Source organism: Trematomus bernacchii, unplaced genomic scaffold, assembly GCF_902827165.1.
Source record: "Trematomus bernacchii unplaced genomic scaffold, fTreBer1.1, whole genome shotgun sequence".
NCBI classification, from domain to species: Eukaryota; Metazoa; Chordata; class Actinopteri; order Perciformes; family Nototheniidae; genus Trematomus; species Trematomus bernacchii.
Genome location: NW_022987720.1, coordinates 18,772,536 through 18,792,293, shown reverse-complemented (window position 1 = coordinate 18,792,293; position 19,758 = coordinate 18,772,536). Strand labels below are relative to the sequence as shown.

At 41.3% G+C, this 19,758-nt stretch overlaps 2 protein-coding genes across 3 annotated transcripts; both read right to left on the bottom strand.

The window, feature by feature from the left end:
- Positions 1–591: 591 nt before the first annotated feature.
- LOC117492170 (transcription factor MafG) lies at positions 592–15,068 on the bottom strand. 2 transcript variants are annotated; one of them, XM_034142287.1, is made up of 3 exons: positions 14,916–15,068; positions 4,753–4,825; positions 592–4,675 (listed from the first exon to the last, which is right to left on the bottom strand). In XM_034142287.1, the coding sequence occupies exons 2-3, from the start codon at positions 4,786–4,788 to the stop codon at positions 4,223–4,225; spliced, it is 489 nt and encodes a 162-aa protein (XP_033998178.1). In that variant the 5' UTR covers positions 4,789–4,825; positions 14,916–15,068; the 3' UTR covers positions 592–4,222. The 2 variants fall into 2 exon arrangements, with proteins under 2 accessions (XP_033998178.1, XP_033998179.1); XM_034142288.1 differs by lacking the exon at positions 14,916–15,068 and adding an exon at positions 14,178–14,743.
- Positions 15,069–15,292: 224 nt separating this feature from the next.
- pycr1a (pyrroline-5-carboxylate reductase 1a) lies at positions 15,293–19,046 on the bottom strand. Its single transcript, XM_034144183.1, has 8 exons — positions 18,920–19,046; positions 18,618–18,689; positions 18,430–18,500; positions 18,102–18,281; positions 16,954–17,175; positions 16,772–16,864; positions 16,271–16,434; positions 15,293–15,956 (listed from the first exon to the last, which is right to left on the bottom strand). The coding sequence occupies exons 2-8, from the start codon at positions 18,682–18,684 to the stop codon at positions 15,788–15,790; spliced, it is 966 nt and encodes a 321-aa protein (XP_034000074.1). The 5' UTR covers positions 18,685–18,689; positions 18,920–19,046; the 3' UTR covers positions 15,293–15,787.
- Between the last annotated feature and the right edge of the window lie 712 nt (positions 19,047–19,758).

Below are 19,758 nucleotides of genomic sequence, written 5' to 3'. Positions count from 1 at the left end.
CACACAAACTTGTAGGAGCCTCTTCAATTTAGGAGAAGGGGGGAACAATACCACGCTGCATTGGTGCGGGTACAGAGGCACTGGGGGTTAGACTTGCCCTGCAGGATGGAGGGGTAAGATTTAGCTCATCTTCAGCCATCTGTCTCTTTGTCTCCCCGTGTTCTCTCGAGATGTGTTTTGAATGTGCTGGGGTTGAAACGCTGCTGATGTTTGATGAGGTGCAAGGAGACAGAGGGGGTTTAGGAGGCCCACAGGGAGCACAGATGACTAACTCACTACTCCTCCTAATCTAGGACAAGCACACCTAGACATCCTTCATGACTCTAATGTTTTACTCGTGTCGGGCCAAAAATACGTCCACTGAGGTTAGCCAAAGTGGGTCGCCCAATGGCTTTTTTTGGATCACAGAAAAAGAAATCGTGCCATCTAAATGATCGCTGTCTTCTAAAACCCACCCTGGACGGCAGAGAGCCTTCCCCACTAGTTTATTTTTACTGGTTTCAAACTGGGTCAATGACGCCACAGAATATGATAAAACCCCATTTCAACAGTGTTTAAAAGCCTCAAAAGACAAAGTAGTAGGGCATACAATCATTTTCCAAAACATTTTATTGGTCTTATAGAAAATAAAGTAAGCTGTATCAACAAACATACAATATATACATCAATAACTTAGACACCTCAGAATCACGTTTAAATCCACAGTTGTTACTGTATATATGAATACTTATCTACAGATTGCAAAAAGTACAATAATTTAATTTATAAATAGTTACAATTAACTATTGTCTGTTTTCATACAAAGTACTGCAATATTTTATTACAACCCATACAGAAAAATAACAAAGACAGATAATTTACTTTGCATTACACGCTTTAGTCAGATCCTTATACCTTTGAAACACAGTCCTACTCCAGGGAGTAAGAGCAAGAAACCTGCACAGTCGGCTGTTTTCAAAGCATAATTTCATGAAAAAAGCCAATGTGGTAAGAGCTATTAAATTCATCTGCAACACAAGTGCTGTTATTTTTCCTCTCTACCTTGTTGCTTGTAAAAACAAAACAAAAAATAGAAGAAAAAAAGCCATAACCAATTAAAAATTAAATCTGCAGAACAAATTACAGTGTTAAGATCAATTAAAAAAACACACCCAACACATAATGAGAACAGAAATGCTGTGGATGATGCTACAGCAAACAACGAGCATTAATGACTGGTGTAGCAGCAGAGGAACCTCAAATGTACAAAACACACACGCACACACGCATACCAAAGAAAATACGATATTGCAAGAGGCCCTTGTGACAGAATCTATTGTAACAACCATTTCACTCAGTGTACAAACATTAATATATAATAGCTTTCAGTCAGATATTCAAGTCCAATTCATGGATCCTGTAAATCAGATACTTTTAGACCAGAGAAATGAGTGAGTAAGGTCCCACGATTCCTTTAAAACACTGTTTAATGTTAGCTACTATAAACAAGGGCCAATTGCTCTTCCATTTCAAAAGTCTGAGGGCGAAATAAAAAACACATTTTACAAAAAAAACTACAAAACAGCAAGAATTATTAAATAACAGACCATAGTCACTTTGACAATATTGATTATTCTTACATCTACTCTTTCACACCTTTCCACTGAGTTGCATATTAAGGGTCACTTTTTCACAATGGTCTTTATTACCTACTGTAGCTACATACTATACACCTGTATGTGTGAGAAAGAGAGTCGTCATCTCTAGCGGAGATTGAGATTGGTCGACGGCGTTGCTAGAACACCTTAAAAGACACTTGACACGAAAAAGATTCACTCCACAAGACTGCCACAGCAATAAGGACGCCAACATCGATACTGGGCTATGTCAAGAGTCAGATATATATTTTCCCACAGTTAACCAGTCAATGTAGAGAGCTAAGCGTTTTGAGGATAGGATACTTGCACACAGACAGTAGAACCAGCACCCAGGAGTTTTGCTGAGGCGTAGTTTTTGAGTGACTGCAGATTAACACCTCGCCGACACTGTAAGACATTCTGACCAGCGTGAGAGTGAGATCCCCATGAAGTGCATACTGTTCACGTTTCTACTACTTTCGTTTAACTCCACTGTTAAATTCCTTTTCAGAGGAGAGTGATGCGACACTTGGCACAATAGGAGCGCTGCTGGCAGCAGTTGATGATTGTAATTCTACGTGGTCTTGCTGTGTGTCTTTCTGAGTGTGGATTGAAGCCCTTTATGACATAAAAATAAGGGCGGGAAAAAATGAACAGAGCTGCCATCCCCTACATCTCTTCTAGAATAGTTTGTTCATTTTTTAGAGTGACCTGTTTTGTCCTGAGCAAAACAAGCAGGAGCTTAGTGCATACAAACCCTCAGTCAAACCCTAGCTAGCGCTTTTAATCGGAAAATCCGGTGGGTAAATTCACAAAAGTAATGCTGCACCATTTGGAGGTTTAAGTTCAATGATGCAACCTTATCAATATAGTCTAACAAGTGGAGGGGAACAACACTGTTGACTTCACATTTCATTTAGACTTTAAAAAGCTTCATTTAAAAGGGTTATTATTTATATCCCGACAATCTAATTCAAACCAATTTAGAATGGATACGATCATAAAATCTTCTCCACATGTTACAGAGGATGTTTTTAGAGGGCATCCATCACCAGGGGCGACCATAATTCAGATTCTGCAATGACAGTATCACGTTAAGCTTAAAGTAAAAAGTCAATAATGCCTTTTCACCCAATTCTGTCTTAAATGGCTCAATGTGGTAAACTTCTAATGACAATATGATTTGTAACTAACACCAAGGAAGCGGAGGATATCACAGATGCCAATACGCACAAAGACAATTGACCTTGTTTACACCACCTAGTTTAGCTCTACAGATTTGTTTTAAATAGCACAGCATTGACATCTATACAGTGAACGACACTGCCAACTTGTCACTTACACATCACATCACGCGCTACCCCACAGTACGCGCCTAGTCACTAGAAAAAAGCTATCAGACTTCAATAGTAAGCCACTTTCGGTACAATTGCAAAAAAGATGTCACAGGAATTTTTTTTTTTTAATGTTTTCTGTATCTGTATTTCTAGAAACGATGGAAGGTAATCTACCTAGTAATAAAAACCAAGAACTCAACATTAGACAAAGTTTTCTACACCTTAACAATTCAAACAGTAAAGCTTGTGTAAAGATTTTCTCTTGGAAAGATCTCACAGCCCTGTTAACAAGTAATTACAAAAGAAATGCAATATATATCTTTCAAAACAAAACAACTTGAACATATTCTCTCTATGAGCAAAAATGATGTTTCAAAATGTTCGTGGATTTCACTGTTTTCCACAAAACACGAGGATATTACTGTTATAACATTCATGTTTTCAGATATTGAAGAAGAATCTTGTCATATTGGAATGGCACTCGGCTCTGGAACAATAAGAACTGCTGATCATTTCTAAACGTTTCTCCTAAACCATAAATATGCAAGACCTCTTTGTATTTTCAGTGCATACATATATTATTGCATCTACCAGTCATACTGATAATGACAAGTTCATTAAAGCCCGTCACAGATAAACAGAAATGAATGCTAGATTTGGGAGCATTATTTCGTGCTTATATTGTTGACAGACGAGCGACAAAATCACAATTTTGACTTATTTACTAGTTTGGGTTAGTCAGGCTGTTATGTAGACACCTGTAGCATCCACACTAATAGTTTGTAACCGATTGTTTTTTTAACCAACTGTAAGTCAGTGCATAATAACAGGCAAGGGGTTAGTTAAACAATATATTTGTACTGGTTGTGAGACTCTAAAAAGGCCAATTCTTAGGACGGAAACATCTTTAGAGCTCAGCCTTAAATAAACTTGCAGTACCTTATAAATACAAAATGTAGTAACAGTCTAAATTTGATCAATCGACTTTGTACCTCTTCCAACCAATATTACTGAGTTTTTGTAACCACAATCTGCTTTTTGAATTAAATATCTCGTGTCTCCATTCTTCCTAAATCGTACAATTTGATTGTGTCACTCTGAAGCACAATATATCTGCTGACAGGAGCAGACTGCTGAGTCATACTTTCAGAGTGAATTTGGGAAGCATATTGTTAGTGTTAGTGCCAAGGGTTAAAACAGACAGGTAATCCTGCGGCATGTTACAATGCACTGACTAGTTTTAAAATCTTCCTCCCGCCCTTTCTGCTACTACGACCTAGCCTGTGTTTTGGATTTGATGATGGTGATGACGCTGGTGGCAGCTACTTTACCAGGGATGAGGGGCCCTATGACCGAGGCCATGGGCCCCCTGGCTGAGGTGACAGGGTTGCGGGTCACAGTCCTAGCAAAGCTCTGGAGGGCCTCATACTTTGAACGCAGAGCATCCAGCTCCACCTTCATGCTGGCGTTCTCTGAGGCAAGCTTGTCCACTTCCTGTTGCAGCAGACCCTTTTGCTTCTCCAGCTCCTCTTTCTGGGTGACCCTCTTCACCCTGCAGCTGGCAGCGTAGCCCCGGTTCTTCAGGGTGCGCCGCCGCTGCTTCAGCTGAAGGATTTCATCTTTCGTCAGGCCCCGTAGGTGCGCGTTAAGCTCCCGCACGGACATGGTCACCAGCTCGTCGTCTGTCAGGGTGGTGCCATTTTCCCCTGGCTCCCGCTTCACCTGCCGACGGGGATTAGTTAGCGTTAGTTTTAATATTTGCATTTCATTGTTTTAATTTGGTGTCAAGCGATTTTTACCTTCAAGGCCTTGTTTCCCTTATTTGTGGTAGTCATGCCCCGAGAGCCGCGTCCACCTGTACTGCTGGTTTGTCTGTAAGGAAGCAAAGTCAATATCAGCATATAGAAAACGATCACAAGAGAATGACCTCGAAGGGAGATTTCTGTGAAATGCACACAAATGTGTTTTCAGACAATGAGGCTACAGCATGACAAACTCCTTTGAAAACACAAAGCACAAAGTGGGTCAAGGACTTCCTTTCAAGTGATGCCAAGTCCGTTCAGTGAGTGGACCATTACTGCACCTGTCACTATGAACAAATACCTTGGTGGTATGCATTTCCCAATCCACCACAGGTCTCTCACTTCAGTACTGCGCTGCACTCAACCAGCAGCGTGGCGAGTCAGGAGGAGGATAACATTTAGTTGTCTGGCAGCAATTCACCTTTTCTGTTTTTCTTGAAAAAACAAAACTCAAGAGAAGTCACTTCTGTTAAGTGCAGCCTCTCAGAGCAGAAACAGCAGAGGATGTGGATGGATTAAAACAAAGCATTCAGCCTTTCTACTTTACCGTTTAGCTCAGCTAATATAAAGCACAGAGGGACACAAGGCAAGCTTTCATCTACTGTAGCAGCTATACACTCATACCTGTCTACATTTGGCTAGTGTGCGACAATAATCCCATAAATCAATGAAAAGGGAATATGCTGCTGAGCCTTGGTTACCATGCAGAACAACAGGGCTGCACTGCAGTGTATTGTGTCATGTCTGTACTGAGGGAACACCAAGAAAAGCTGCGCACACCAGAAATCTAACCTGCTGGTATTAAGACGGACAGAAGGCGGGGGGGCCTTCCACTGTGTGCGCTCTGCCACAGGATAAGTCTGCGCACACACACACAAACACACACAGTTATGGCCCAGGGTGCTTTACACTACACACATAAAATGCTGTGTCAGCGACACCGGCACCCACCACAGTCAGCCCAGGCAGCACATTGCCTCTGTAAGCTGATTTGCTCAGCCCAGCAGTGTGTGTTTGTACTAGGCACATAAACAAATGCATGTGGGCCTTTACAACCTTTTAGCATCGAAACAGAAAACAACGGAAAACATCTTGAAAAGAGTGTGTGCTTGTGTCACTAAGATAGTGTTCATGTGTATGCAGAGAAGAGAAGAAAGAGAAGAGTCGTAGCTCTAAAAGTGCACTAAGACGGCCAGGATATTTCCATGGCAACAAAAGGGTGCTACAGGTGGACCGGTCACCTGAGCCAAACAGGCAGAGACAGACGCTTGTTAAAAACGACCTGAATACGACACTATCACACAGGCTGGGGACATAACATGAGGTCAGATTGTGACTCGCATTCTTGATGCTTTCGCTTCAAAAAGTCCTCTGGCGCCTCATAAAACTGCAATGTTTGCTTGTGATGCAAATGCCCACAGGAAAAAAGCCTTTTGCGTTCTGCGGAGGACTTTTTAAATGGGATACTTTCATCCATGTGGGGCTGGCTATGAATAGCTGACTGATAGTAACACCTACCTTTCACCGGCCTTTGTGGTGACTCATTTCCAGTAAGCATTTGGACCACAGATGCAAAACATAATGGGATAATGGTCTGCCTGATGATGCACAGATAATGGACAAATAGACAGGAAAGTACTCCACTAATAGCTACCGGGATGAGAGTAGAAAAAAAAAGGCTGCTTCTTCCAAATTTCATATAAGCCTATCATTTTCCCCTCAGCTGCCAAGATGCTACATTGTTCAAAAAACACTTGCAATCTTGAAATTGCAGAGAGATGGCACATTGTCCAGGTTGAAGAGGCTATTCTGTCCCACAGCTGTGTAGGGTAACGTAGTAGGCATGGCTTGGCATGGCTTGGCATGGCTGAAAGCTCGCCATATGACACTGTGGAATGATTGAGCCCGGCTGCAACCCTCCAGCTCAGGCTGCCGCCGACAGACGGCTACCAATGACAGGGCATGGCAGCACAACACAGACAAGGTCCAACGCACAGCTGCTCCCTTCCACTATCGGGCATGTCATACCTCACTGAGACAAAGAGGCAGACTCACACAAACACATTGGGATGAGAAAAAAACACCAAAAAAAAGAAAACCGCAAGAGAGGAATTTCACAATGAGCACTTGTCTGATTTAGGGCTGGGTGATATATCAATTAAAAAATGATACAGTGATTTCAGACTAGATGTTGCGTTTGGTTATCGTCATTTTCTTATATGGCATATGTGTTGTCTTTTCCTCGTAAAGGCAGCGTCATTTTACAGTAAAGTACATTTTCTAATTTCTATTATTGATGTATTATATCTATACCTTAGTATTGAAAGCTCTTGTGTGTAAATATTTTATTAAAGCACCAGAAAAAGGTCAACCCTACAATATCGTAGCAATATTGATATTGAGGTCTTTGGTCAAATATATTGTGATAGTAGTTATAATCCATATTTCCCAGCCTTAAATTTGATTGCACAGAATGCCCTTCATTTGACAAGTTCACTCTCTTAATTGTGGCAATTAAAGGACACACTCTACTTCCTTCCACACATGTTTCCTTTTATAAATGATTTCAGGTCTTTTGTGACTGTGTGTCTGGCAAAGGGTGCGTGAGGCAGGAGCTGCAGCTTGGAGCACAGGGGCAGTAGAGGTAGGGAGCGGGGACACAGACGTCTTTTGTAGGTGCTTGCTGAATTTCTATGAATCGCCTGGAAGAACGCTGACAAATCAGAGCTGATTGCTTGTGGAGGAGAGACATCACACCCACAGGAAATAGAAATCGCTGAGTGTGGTCACCCAGAGAAAGAGAAGGAGGGGATGTGAGAGAGAGAGAGAGAGAGAGAGAAGGACAGAGAAAGAGTGAGACTGAAAGAGAGGGTGAGAAGAAAGAAAGAGAGAGCAAACAGCCTTGTGAAAAAAAATGCACGCTCGACATATTTGGAGGAGCTTGAGAAGAACAAGTTGAGGTAAAAAAAAAAAAAAACACTGATCTCAGCAAGGACCAAAACCAAGGTGCCAATTAGGAAGTTGTGAAGTTGAACTAACACGACGAGAGCAACCCGGCCAACCTTCAAAAGCTGTCTGTGTTCATCTAAATCTATAGAGGGCAGCGAGCGAAGGTGGGGTCGGCTTAGGTTGAGACTTAAGGGGGTGGGTGGGGGGTGGCTCTGGTTGGATAAATGCTGATGTGACATGATAGGTCCGGCCTTGAGCCCGTGTCATGCTTTAATGATCTCATCCCCTCCACAGGATCTCTCCAGGGGGGCTGCCAAGGATGGACACCATTAGCTAGGGGACCCTTTGTTGAGGGGGAACCGAGGCTACAGCATGAGTCCCCTGATGAATATTTATCACTGTCGTTCCGCCGCCTAAGGTGGGGGTGGGAGACGGGGGCGGGGGCGGGAGGCTGAATAAAGATGCTCAGGAGGTGATTCTTCAAGGATACATCCAAGGCTCTTCCATCAACGGCTGTCTCAAAATGGCGGTAGGCTGGTTGGGGGGTGATGAGGGGGGGAGGGGGTTTGATTTCTGGTACTGGAGGTGGCACTGATGGTGGTTCAGGGCTGCCGGGAGAGCCTGCTCCACTTGACAGCGGTGTAACAAGATTATCAGGGCCATAAGAGCAAACAAAAAACCCCCAGCAACCTGCCTCAGAATCCAGATTACGACAGCGCCTGCACTGTGAATACTAAACACAGCTGGGGAGGACTAACGGGGGGCGCAGGCTTCACTGAGACATGACAGTGGATTGCATATCACGTAACTAATCACATGCACATGTATCCACACACCCACGAACAGATTACCAAAGACACACAAGCACATATACATTTAAGTTGTCATGATTGATTCTTGAAAAGAAGCGTCTGAGGACTTGGCACTGGCAGCTTGCTAATGAAGTGAATAAAACTCGCCAGTGGAGGTGCATGCTGATGAAAGCTTGTTTTCAGGACAACAGAGGCGCTATCCGACAATGGAAACTCAGTTCTGTGGATATCATCGCACCAGATAATGCATTTCACTCCCAAAGTATCTCCTCTGACATGACCGGTCCAGACTTGTAAAGATCTGTACAGTCACACGCTTCGGCCCAGATGTAAATTAGGCCTTAGATGATGTTTATAATGATGTGTCTTTGCTAACATCTAAGAGGATTAACAAAACACACACGAAGAGAGCTGGATGTGGAATCAGAATGATCACCTATTCAGTTTCTCTGATCAATAATGGATGTAGCCTTCCCGCTCCATTATCATGGACTTTCCACAGGAATGATGATAACCACGCAAATACTGACAAGCACATGAGGGGGTAAGTGCATGAAAAATAAAAGAAATGTTCCCAAGGACGTTCCCATCATGCTTTGGCTAATTTATTTAGACTTTTAGATTATTTGTTCACTTGTTCTTTCAGGATATATCTGTTTAATGCATTTTCACACTTCATGCCTGATCGGAGCCTCTCCTTTTACTCCTTCCTTTGTAATTCAGAGTGGAGAAGATGGTCTAGATATTCAGATCTAATCATTCCTCCCTTCAGCTGAGTGAAGTCAATTATCAAGCAAGCTGCATGTGTTGGGCGCCATTTAACCGCAAATTAAAACTCAGACTCCTCTGATAGCTCTGGAAGAGTTACGGGAAGACTGGTGTAAAGTTGTGTGTGGGGAAAAACACAGTGTGTGAGGGTGTCTGTGTGAGAGAAAGGTACGATGGGAAGAGGGGAGGGAAGCTATTAACTGCTAAGTATTCAGAGCGTGAAATAAGAGTGACAAAAAGAGGGAGAGGGGAAATCATTCAGCAGCTTTCAGAGGGAAATGTGATACGCTTGTAGTAGAGAGGAAATACTAAGCCAATCGTTTTGACCAGTGGAGGATCGGCGCATCACTAAAATAGCAGTTAGCTCAAATCTTATGCTCCTTTTTGAAGGACTGGTCCTTTAGAACAAATACAGTGTGGCTATAATTGGAAGGGTAAAGTGGTTGGTAGCAACAGTCTGAATATTTTCCGGATATTGTTCTCACCTGCAAAAGTAACGTCATGCTAGGTGCCAAGAGAGATGCTGAATGTTATATTTTTATCAAAACACACTAAAATTGCAAGAGAAAAGTGTGTTCTGAAACAAAGGGATTAATAACCCCATAAATGAAGATTTGAAAAATGCAGACTGTACCTGCTGAATAATACAACGAGAGACAAATGAAATGGCTGCTTATGATTGAACGTATTATTAGCCCATTAACCTAGACCTGTTTCTAATTGTAACGAAGATCAGGGTAAAGGTTTTGTTAACGTTTTAAATATTTGTTTTGTGATCAGTCAATGTAAAGAAGTAAACAACCCTACTGTAATAGCTTTCTTACAACAAAAACGCCAACATGCTAAATTGTTCAACCATCCAAAAATGTTTCCTTTTTTTGTGCAAATAGTTTTAGGCTGATAATTATCTTGTCAAACATGTTCCAAATCTGATGTCAGGTGTCCGCTTAACTTCAAAGATATTTGTCATTATTGCTCTCTTTGATATTAACCACAAAGTATAAAGTATCTGTAGTTGTCCGATGGAGACAAACATCAGACGAGGAAAGCCGAGAAAGTGAGATATCTGTAAATATGTGCACCATATTCCACATTCATACACCATAACATGATGTCCTATGATAAACGCTGGCTCTGAAAAACTCCCATATGGAGGCTAGTATGTTCTACCGTGCACAAGAGCAGTTGGTGCATGCATGTCTGGAATTTGCATGCAGTTCATGTGGTTTAAAGTGAAAAGATGAATCACAGCACCTCAAGGGATTTTGTATGTTCTGAAGTCACCGATAATGTGAAGCTTATTTAAAATGACTCGGGTTAGACTGGTCTGCATTAACCAATGTTTTCGATACATGCATAATCTATTTCCAAGCCCACTAGTTGCTGTTTACTCTCCGAGCCGCTCTGTTAGTACAAGCTGTATGACAGGAGAAGAGACTTCATTGGCCTCCCACTATCTGCCTGGAGGACTTGATTAAACAGGAAGAGAATAGCTCTTGATACTTCGGCCTTGCACTGGCAGAGGAAGTAAGGGTTGCAGGCAGCCCACACATTGGCAAAATATCCAGGAGCTTTACTACACTAGCTGCATACATATTAAATGCATTTTGCAATGAGCTAACAGCAAACAGGCAGTCTTTGCAGCACTCAGAGACTACACTAGAGCAGTTCAACATTTTAATGCTACTTAAAGTCAAATCTAAATGATTCCCGCTGATGACTGGTACCACTGAACAGCTAGGATTTTAGCTGGATTCTCTTAAATTCAAAACAATTCTGTGATAAGGCCATCAAGCCAACAGAGCTTAGCGGCATCACAGTGTAAAAGACAAACAAAAAGAATAACAAATAAATCATCTTTCATTCCTGTGGAGTGCTTGGATTCAAATGCAGTCACTTAGCTAAAGTTATTACCTGGAAATACCAAAGATGCTAATTTCTATTAATAACATCCTCACCGCTCAGTTCAAATTACGGCTTGTGATGGATGAGGTCTGACGACAGGATATTTGATGAAGCCACACACTCCAAAAAATAAAATGTAATCATTTACAATGACATCGCTCTAGAATGCAATCTGACTTACTAATCATGCATCAGTACTAATAATTATAACTATAAAAGATTGTCGATGTAATGCTACTGTTAGCTCCTCACATATTTTAGCTTGAACTCAAACTAAGAGTACTGGAACAAATGACAAATATCAAGAGTTAGAAAGAGGAAGGTTTTTTTTGTTGTTTTGTTTTGAGTTATGTCAACAGTTTGATCCCCAAAGCACCCAGTTTGCTCGCAACAGATGATTCTGAAATATCTTTTCCTGAGCAAGAAACTGAACCCCAACCTGCTCCATCTGTGGAGCTTCAGACAAATCGTTAATAACTGAATAAATATGTAAATAACTGTATGTTGTATTCAGCGATAGACATTACACAGGGACATTCTTATTGACATCATTTGTGTCCCTTCCCTTTTGTATTTTTTTTAAAAATGTTGTTTAAATAAATACCTCATTTATAACATTTGAATGATGCCAATGTGTCTGTGTCCTTTTGCAAGTATAGCATTTTTTAATCAAATGATCTGTTACATTTTTACCAAAACAGACAGTACTGATGTTAGTCTAATGATCTGCGTGAGCTCCTTTCCAATGTGGGTTATACACTGCTTATCTTAGAACAAGGTCTTGCTATCTTTAACCTCCTTAGAAAATCGTATACATATCCAGCCGAGAACATATCAGAACATTCTCCCAAAAGTCTCAGAAAGGCATGAAACCTGACAACTTCTTCCCTGGCTCGTTTTCTTTTTGACATAGCCCCTTACACAAATATATGTATAGTTAAATCACTTGTTTTTAATGTCAGTTCACCACTGATATGCCTCAAACATTAATCAGCCGAGATAAAAGTAGGTTACATGAGAAACAGCAGCCAGTTCCACGCTTATGCTTTTCTGTCCAATATTGGCTAATCTAAATAATGAACACACAGAGAGCAGTAATGAACATGCCAAGTCTAACTCAAGTTCCAAACAGAAAATCATCAAACACACTTGCTACTCTGTCTGGATGAAAGTATTACTTTGAGAAGTGGAGCGGGCATATCGCAATGCTAAGCAATCATAATCCGCACTACACTTGCAAGAGGTTTCATCACCAACACTCCCTCCCTATTGCAAAAAAGGGGGGAAAGAAAAACTATATTGATCTTTTTCTCCCTTGCTTCCAGGCATTCCCATTTCCCCGTGCAGCTTAAGCAGTGCTTTTGTGGACAAATCCCACATTTGTGTTTCTTTCTGGAGGCTATTAATTGTCCTGGATAGGCGTAACTGCTCCCAAGGCACAGCTGTGTTGGCCATACAGAGATGCTGGTGGCCAGTGTTCTGTGCAAAGTCTTGCCTTGTGTTTCATCAACCTCAAATATCCCCTTCCACCCTCCACCGCCTGCCCAGTCTGAGCAACGCCACTGGATATGAGTTGTGCACTCGGTTCACCTCTGTGGTACCCAGCCTTATTTTATCATGGCTACCTCAATGCAAGTGGCGATAAATCTCAGAGCTGATCTCCACCACTCCCTGCCTCCATCCTCACAGCATTGTCAGCCCCATCGGGCTCTTATATGGGCCCTCATCTGTTCCTGTTACCTGTAGAGAGAGGCAGAGGCAGGCATTACGCTTTATTGCAAAGCCAAGCTTCCGATGTTGGACTGGCCTGTCTGCTAAGCACACTTCAATGCCCTGCTCGCATGAACAGAGATGATGAAACAAGTTGGATATCTGAGCAAGAATGGGCAACTTCTATCTGTTTAGCCCTGCCTATATATGCTCAACAGTTTCCAAGGTGACTTTTCCAATTGCACAGAGATTCGCCATGGATAATTCATCACCTGCCCTCCATAAGCGTGCACTCTAATAGGCAGCACATTTCATCATGTCACACACAGGGAAACAAGAGCATCTGCCAACCAAAAATAAAAGGAATTAAGTGTTATATTGCGTTGAATAATATCACAAGCAAGCTGGCACCCGGTAATTCAACTATTCAATAACAAAAATAAAAAAGCACACGACCCACACAATGATTTCTACCAGCATTTTATTTTTAATACTGCCTACATTAGGTGTTCTTTTATAAACTTCCCATACATCCCATTATTACACGACCCAAATTAAACAGTCACTTATTGCGGGACTCCATTATAACAACACAGGCATAATATATTGCTTATCATGCATTTTTTAGATGGATTTGACATCGCAGTTGACATCTAAGCACTTAATATAAATGTACTCGCACCCTGGCTTGTTGAAGTACATCATGACAGCACTGCAATAAAATGCACATTCTGAACTGAATGTAGATGAGGCTATTGATAAATGCATGATGGTCATCACTTGATGCTCATGGCTTGATGACTGACTTGCACGACAGATCAGCACCCTTTCGATCCATCTCTTTAATAACGGCGGCTTGGTGATAAACATCGACCCTTATCCACCGAGCAGACCTTTGTCCGGTGGTGCCATATTTCGGGGTGGATTCTGAGAACGTCTAAATACATCAATATGATGATTCAGCACGATAAAAGAATACCGCTGCTTGTTTGTTGCCTTAGACATTAAAGCATTAATGTGGTTAACTGCCTGGCTGTGGTAATAAAGCCAAGGACGGCGGGTTTGCCACTGCCATTGTTACAATTTAACCAGTGGTTTAATGAATTGTCACTTCAGGTGAACCAATTCAATCGGAAACGATGGTTTGGAAGCATTTCCTAGAATATTTAAACATGCAAGCATTTCAAAAGCTGCACAAAAGCACACCACAATGCACATATTTGTCAATTACATTCACGTTTGACAGGAATAACATGAGGAGAAATATTGAACACCAACCTGATCCGGCTAACCCGCTGCCTCGGCTGGCTCTCGCTCCTCTTCACAACGAGGTGATGAAGCAGCAGGTTTGAACAGCGAGAAGCGCATGAGTTGACAAACCAGCAAGAAGCGCTGTGATACAGTGGACACCAAACTGTTTATCACAAAGGAAACCTAGTTGCACAGTTTTTGACATTCCACGACTGTCTGCAACCTCTCTACGCCTGCTTGTGAAAGTGGCAACAACTCCCCGCCTACAAAACAAGCAGGCGAGGAAATCCCCGTGCTCAGCCTTCCTACTATAACAGTAGCAACACAGCACCACGAGCCATTCAACAACCGGCAAAATCACCGTTTTACCTCCAAACAGCCGGCCGTAACTCTATATAAAAAAGAAAATATTTTTGACATGTTTTATTCGCTGCTCATGTGTGTAAAACAGATTACGAGCTGCCATCTCAGCATAGTAGGAGCCCGAACCGTTCAGTTCCCATCAGCTACACACACGCTTCCGGTTGTAGCTTTCAAAATAAAGCCAACAATTGTGAGAACACGTGTGTTAAACCTCTTGAATAGTACGGGCGCTCGTATTTTGAAAAACCAAGGCTGGAATGAATCGGGCAAACTTGACCAGGAGAGATAGAAGAAGCTAGGTATGCTAACCCTACAGCTAGCCGCGGCCAGCTTGTCAGCGGCAAGGCGAAGGCATGCACACTCAGCATAACAACACCGACTCTGTTTGGTTTACAGACCCACCTGACTTAAAAATGACGCTTTCTTAAGTTGTTTCCGTCAGGGTCCTCTTCTTACACCGTCACGGCGGTGAGCAAACATTAGAGACAGTTAAATCAATGTCGGGTTCACTGACAGAAGCGGCAGCGCTTCCAAATGCCAGCTCGTGCTCTCCTTGTTGATTCCTTTCTCTTGTATTGAAGCCAGACGTCATCGTGTTTGGTCACGTGCCTTCATTCATGAAGGATCTTCTTTCCGCACAAGAAGAACACATTTTAACCAAAAATATACCACCTTTTGGTACATAGGAGCTTCTAATGACTGTATGTTGACTGGTAAAAACTATTGGCATTCACTGTATCTAACACTAGCCAATGTCACTCAAATAACCACACAATTACTATTTGTTTTTGTTTTTTATTAATAAAACCATACAACCTCACAGTTTCATTTCATCATAATATATGCAATTTACATTTTTTAAGTAACAAGTAATTGTGAGATTGCATAAATACACGTGTATTTGTAATTGCACTTTCAGGGAATAAGGGCTCACTGATTTACTGCATACCACTGAAAGACAGTTATTTAGTCAAACTAACTTGGCCAACTAACACCAGCAACGCCTGACTGAATTTGTTCAAGCCATAGTAACAACAGATATTGCAACCGTTATTATAGGCTAGTCTCCACGCCTGACAAAGGAACATTATTTAATTAGAGAAAGAAATATAGCTTACACAGTTTTTACAGCATCATCCCAAATATTGATGTTTTATTATAAAAACATAACCCAAAGGTTATCTTTTGTTCCCACAACATCTGCCAGTAGTGGTTAATTCACAGCATAAAATGCAGAGCATATCAAATGTACTGTTTCAAAACTTGACAATAAATCACTTCTTTCTGGTCCTGGGCTTACTGCTGTGGAACATACTGATCCCATGAGATTTTACTCCGACACCCTCTGGAATCAATCCTGGCTGCTGCAACACTTGGTCCAGAGTTGTCTTCTTAATGGCAGCTGAGGAGATTTTCTCTTGGTCGGCCAAAAACTGAAGTTCCCTTTTAGAGAAGGGCAGGAAAAGACAATATATTTAAAACATTGTAAGAAACATACATATTTAGCAAATCATAGTATAGTAGCCTAATAATAATCTCATCACTAGGTAACTATGAAAAGGACAAACTCTCGCCATAACATTATTTAATGCTTAATATAGCTCCATCTACTGTCTAAGTTATAAACTTCAAAATGAATATATCACCCTTTGGTCATTTGAATATGACAATTAACTTAAAAGCATTTGTTCTGTATCCCTGTGACAGGAAATATGATTTGTTATTTTGTTTGTCTCCCTCTTTCCTTATCAACTTACCTAGTCCTAACACAGGAAGCCTCTACAGCGTTGATGAGGAGGCTGCGGAAGCCACCACTCTCCATGACGTGCAGGGCGTGGATGGTGGCGCCCCCTGGTGAACACACATTGTCCTTGAGCTGGCCAGGGTGTTGATCTGAGTCTAACAGCATTTTAGCAGCCCCCTTGAAAGAAACACAACAAGATGCACATTAGACTAACACACCATTGATGTCATATCCAACTTATATATTCATACTGTGTCCATAGCCAACCGAGACAGACTGAGGTCGACACCTGTCAAAGCTGAATCTTGATTTATAGATTGTACCAATACAATTAAACTGAAAATGTACCAGAGTGAATTAAGACGGAGACATTTTTATATGAATACATCACAGCAAAGCTTGGAAAACATAATTTAAACCACCCCAATAGTAACATTCTAAAAGGAACCAAATACCATACAAGAAAGCGTACATGTAACACATACATTTGTTAAAAGATAAATAAAAGTAATACCAGCAAGGCTTGGGCTCCGAGGCGTATAGCCAGTCTCCTGGGAAGGCCCATTTTCACTCCACCATCAGCAAGAGCATCTACAGCCGTAAATGCCTGCAAGTTGCATAGTTGTTAAACTTCTCATAATTACAAATGATCAAGCAACATTGAAAAACACGCTGAACATTATATAAATGACTCACGTAAGCAGGACCACTGCCGCTGAGACCGGTGACGGCATCGATCAGGTCCTCCTCTACCTCAGTGCAGTATCCTACACTGGCCATCAACAGCTCCAGAAGCTGTCCATCCTCTACTTTTGCATGGGTGCCTGTGGCGTACACGGTGGCCCCCTCACGCACCACCACCGGAGTGTTTGTCATGCACCGCATTACCTTGGGAAAAGCACGATACAGCTGCAGCTTCTGTAGGGGAAAACAATGTACTGAATAAATTGTCCTGAAAATATAGGGAAAATGGGGCTGATAGGATCATTTGCACTCCTCTTAGTAAAAGTAACTAAATGTTAATAGTCAATCAAAGTAGTTGACATTTCATTTGCTTTGTTCTGCCATGTAATATCATTTTAAAGACAACATATCTTTGGCTATGCACAATGCAGATGATTATATGTGGTCCTAAATTAGATACAGGTCTGATATTTTGCAAAGCAACCTCAGTCTGACAATCTATGTGGGAACTCATGAGACTTTTATTTTACTTTAGATCAACTTTTGTCACCATTCTTTTGTTGGCAAGTCTTTTGCAGAGGTAGTGGTAATGACAGATCTGTCAATCGGTTTCAATTAAACTGATTACGTCACAATTCCACCAGCCTCTGCTCTGACTCTAATTGGTTATGTTTACAAAAAACCAATGTGAACAGCCTTTCAACAAAATCAGATCAGAGCAATAATTCAGAATTCAGCACACAAAGGCTTGCAGGCATGGGTGTTTAGGGTTCAAGCAGATAACTACTGTCATGTTACAGCATGTGATTGTGTTGCCTGAGGGTCTGCAGCGTATGAGAGCAGAAATACAGGGAGAGCCTTGTGGTAAAAAAAACGAAATAACCAACATTTTACAAGCTTTAGCCATCATCTATAGTATACTATAGCTGTAAAGTACATAGTTATTTGACTTTTTCAGGTGCATGCTGTATACAAACCACATCACCTTTATCTTCATATAAGTAATATTTTTACATGCAATAATGGTCATTATCCAAGATATGTTTTATATGTATAATGACTAAATATTGAGTGAATATACATAATATATATTTTGTAAATTATGTCAAGTTTGACTATTTACAGTTTGTACCACGTGGATGCAGATGGCTTTGACTTGCCTTCTCTATAGAGCTGATGGTGACACCTGCCGCACAGGACACAATAAGATGACGATCTTCAATGTCTGGTCCTATCTCATCCAGTACAAAAGGGATGATGTGGGGCTTCACGGCCAGGAAGAGAACATCGCTCTTGCTCACTGTCTCTTTGTTGCTTGTTGTGAAATTGACACCCAATTTCTGTAAAAGAAAATACACGTTTCTACTTTGTTGGACAGTATAAAATACAAGTAAAGGAATGTTTTCTATCTCAAAAACACACAATTATATGCATAAATGAACAGAATTGTTGATTTACCAAAGTATTGATTCCTAATTGTCTACCTACCCTTAGTCCCTGTACTGTGGGGAGATCTGTGTCTGGGGAACTGGCTGTGATTCTGTGGGTGGCAATCACGCCTTAAAGTGGACAAAATGTCCAAAAATCATTTCAGTGTCTGATTGCAATCAACATACACTAACAACACAAGTGCAATCTTTAAAATACAAACATGGTAAAGTATATTTAAAACTCACCTGCAGCTGAGAAGCCTCTGACCAGAGCGTGGGTCAGCTGGCCTGCTCCAATGAAACCCACACTCATTATACCTGTGTGTGTTCAGAGCAAAACTTTATCAAGGATGAATTCATTATCTCTCAACATAGACAGGTGATAACGACAAGGTCTAACAAATGGTGTGCAGCTTATATCCTTCTGGCAGCCACGTACGTTGTGCTGTAGTAGTAAACAAACCCCTACTTCCGTATTAAGCGAAGCGAACGACATGTATGAATACACGTGGGCAGCAGCCATATTGTTATACAGTAGGTACACTTACAAATATATCCTGAAGTCGCCGCGAAGTTGACCGACAGACCGACAAATAAAGCAACCTTTTAACAGAAACACCTGAAATCTGTACTCTGTCAACGTGGCTCATTTGTGTCGCGCTCTACTGTACCTGTTGTGGTATATTTGACTGACAAGTGAATGAGCCAATGAGCATGCACGTTTAGGCAAGACGTAGCGCGTCTGACCAATCACAGAGTTGTTGGTAGTCACTTTGAGGCGGGTTCTTAAAAACCCGAAAGCCTACCAGCTGTGTCAGGTTTCGCCAAGGGGGAGATATGTTGAGTATGCCGGTAGGTAATAAACTATCATCTACTGTGGGAAATGTTGAAAGGCATGTCACGGTAAAGAACTAACACTTTCAAGGAGACAGACAAGTAGTCTGACCGAAGTCGCCTAGTTAACACCCCGGAGTAAATAACATTTTGCGTTAATCTTCAGTGCCTGAACATTTTACATGTTGTCTTGTCCACAGAGAACGGAATTCCTTCCAATGTGAATGGACAAGGGAAAAAATGTCTGAGAAGCATGTTTTCTAACACTGTAATCTACAGACACCATGCAGTTTAACATATTTATAAATTACTCTGGTGTGCTATTTAATATTGAAATATGTTAATTTCATTTAGCCTACTCAGGCTATGAATCATTACTGCTTTAACAATCAACATAACTACCAATTTCAATTTTGATTTGAACCCTTGCCAATAATGATGTCACTGTTTAGGAAGAGTTGTTGAAAGTGAAAGTGAAGGTTCACATATCAAAACATAACCTTACTCATACAGCAAAGGGCAAATAAATAAAATGACCAACAAAACATACTTT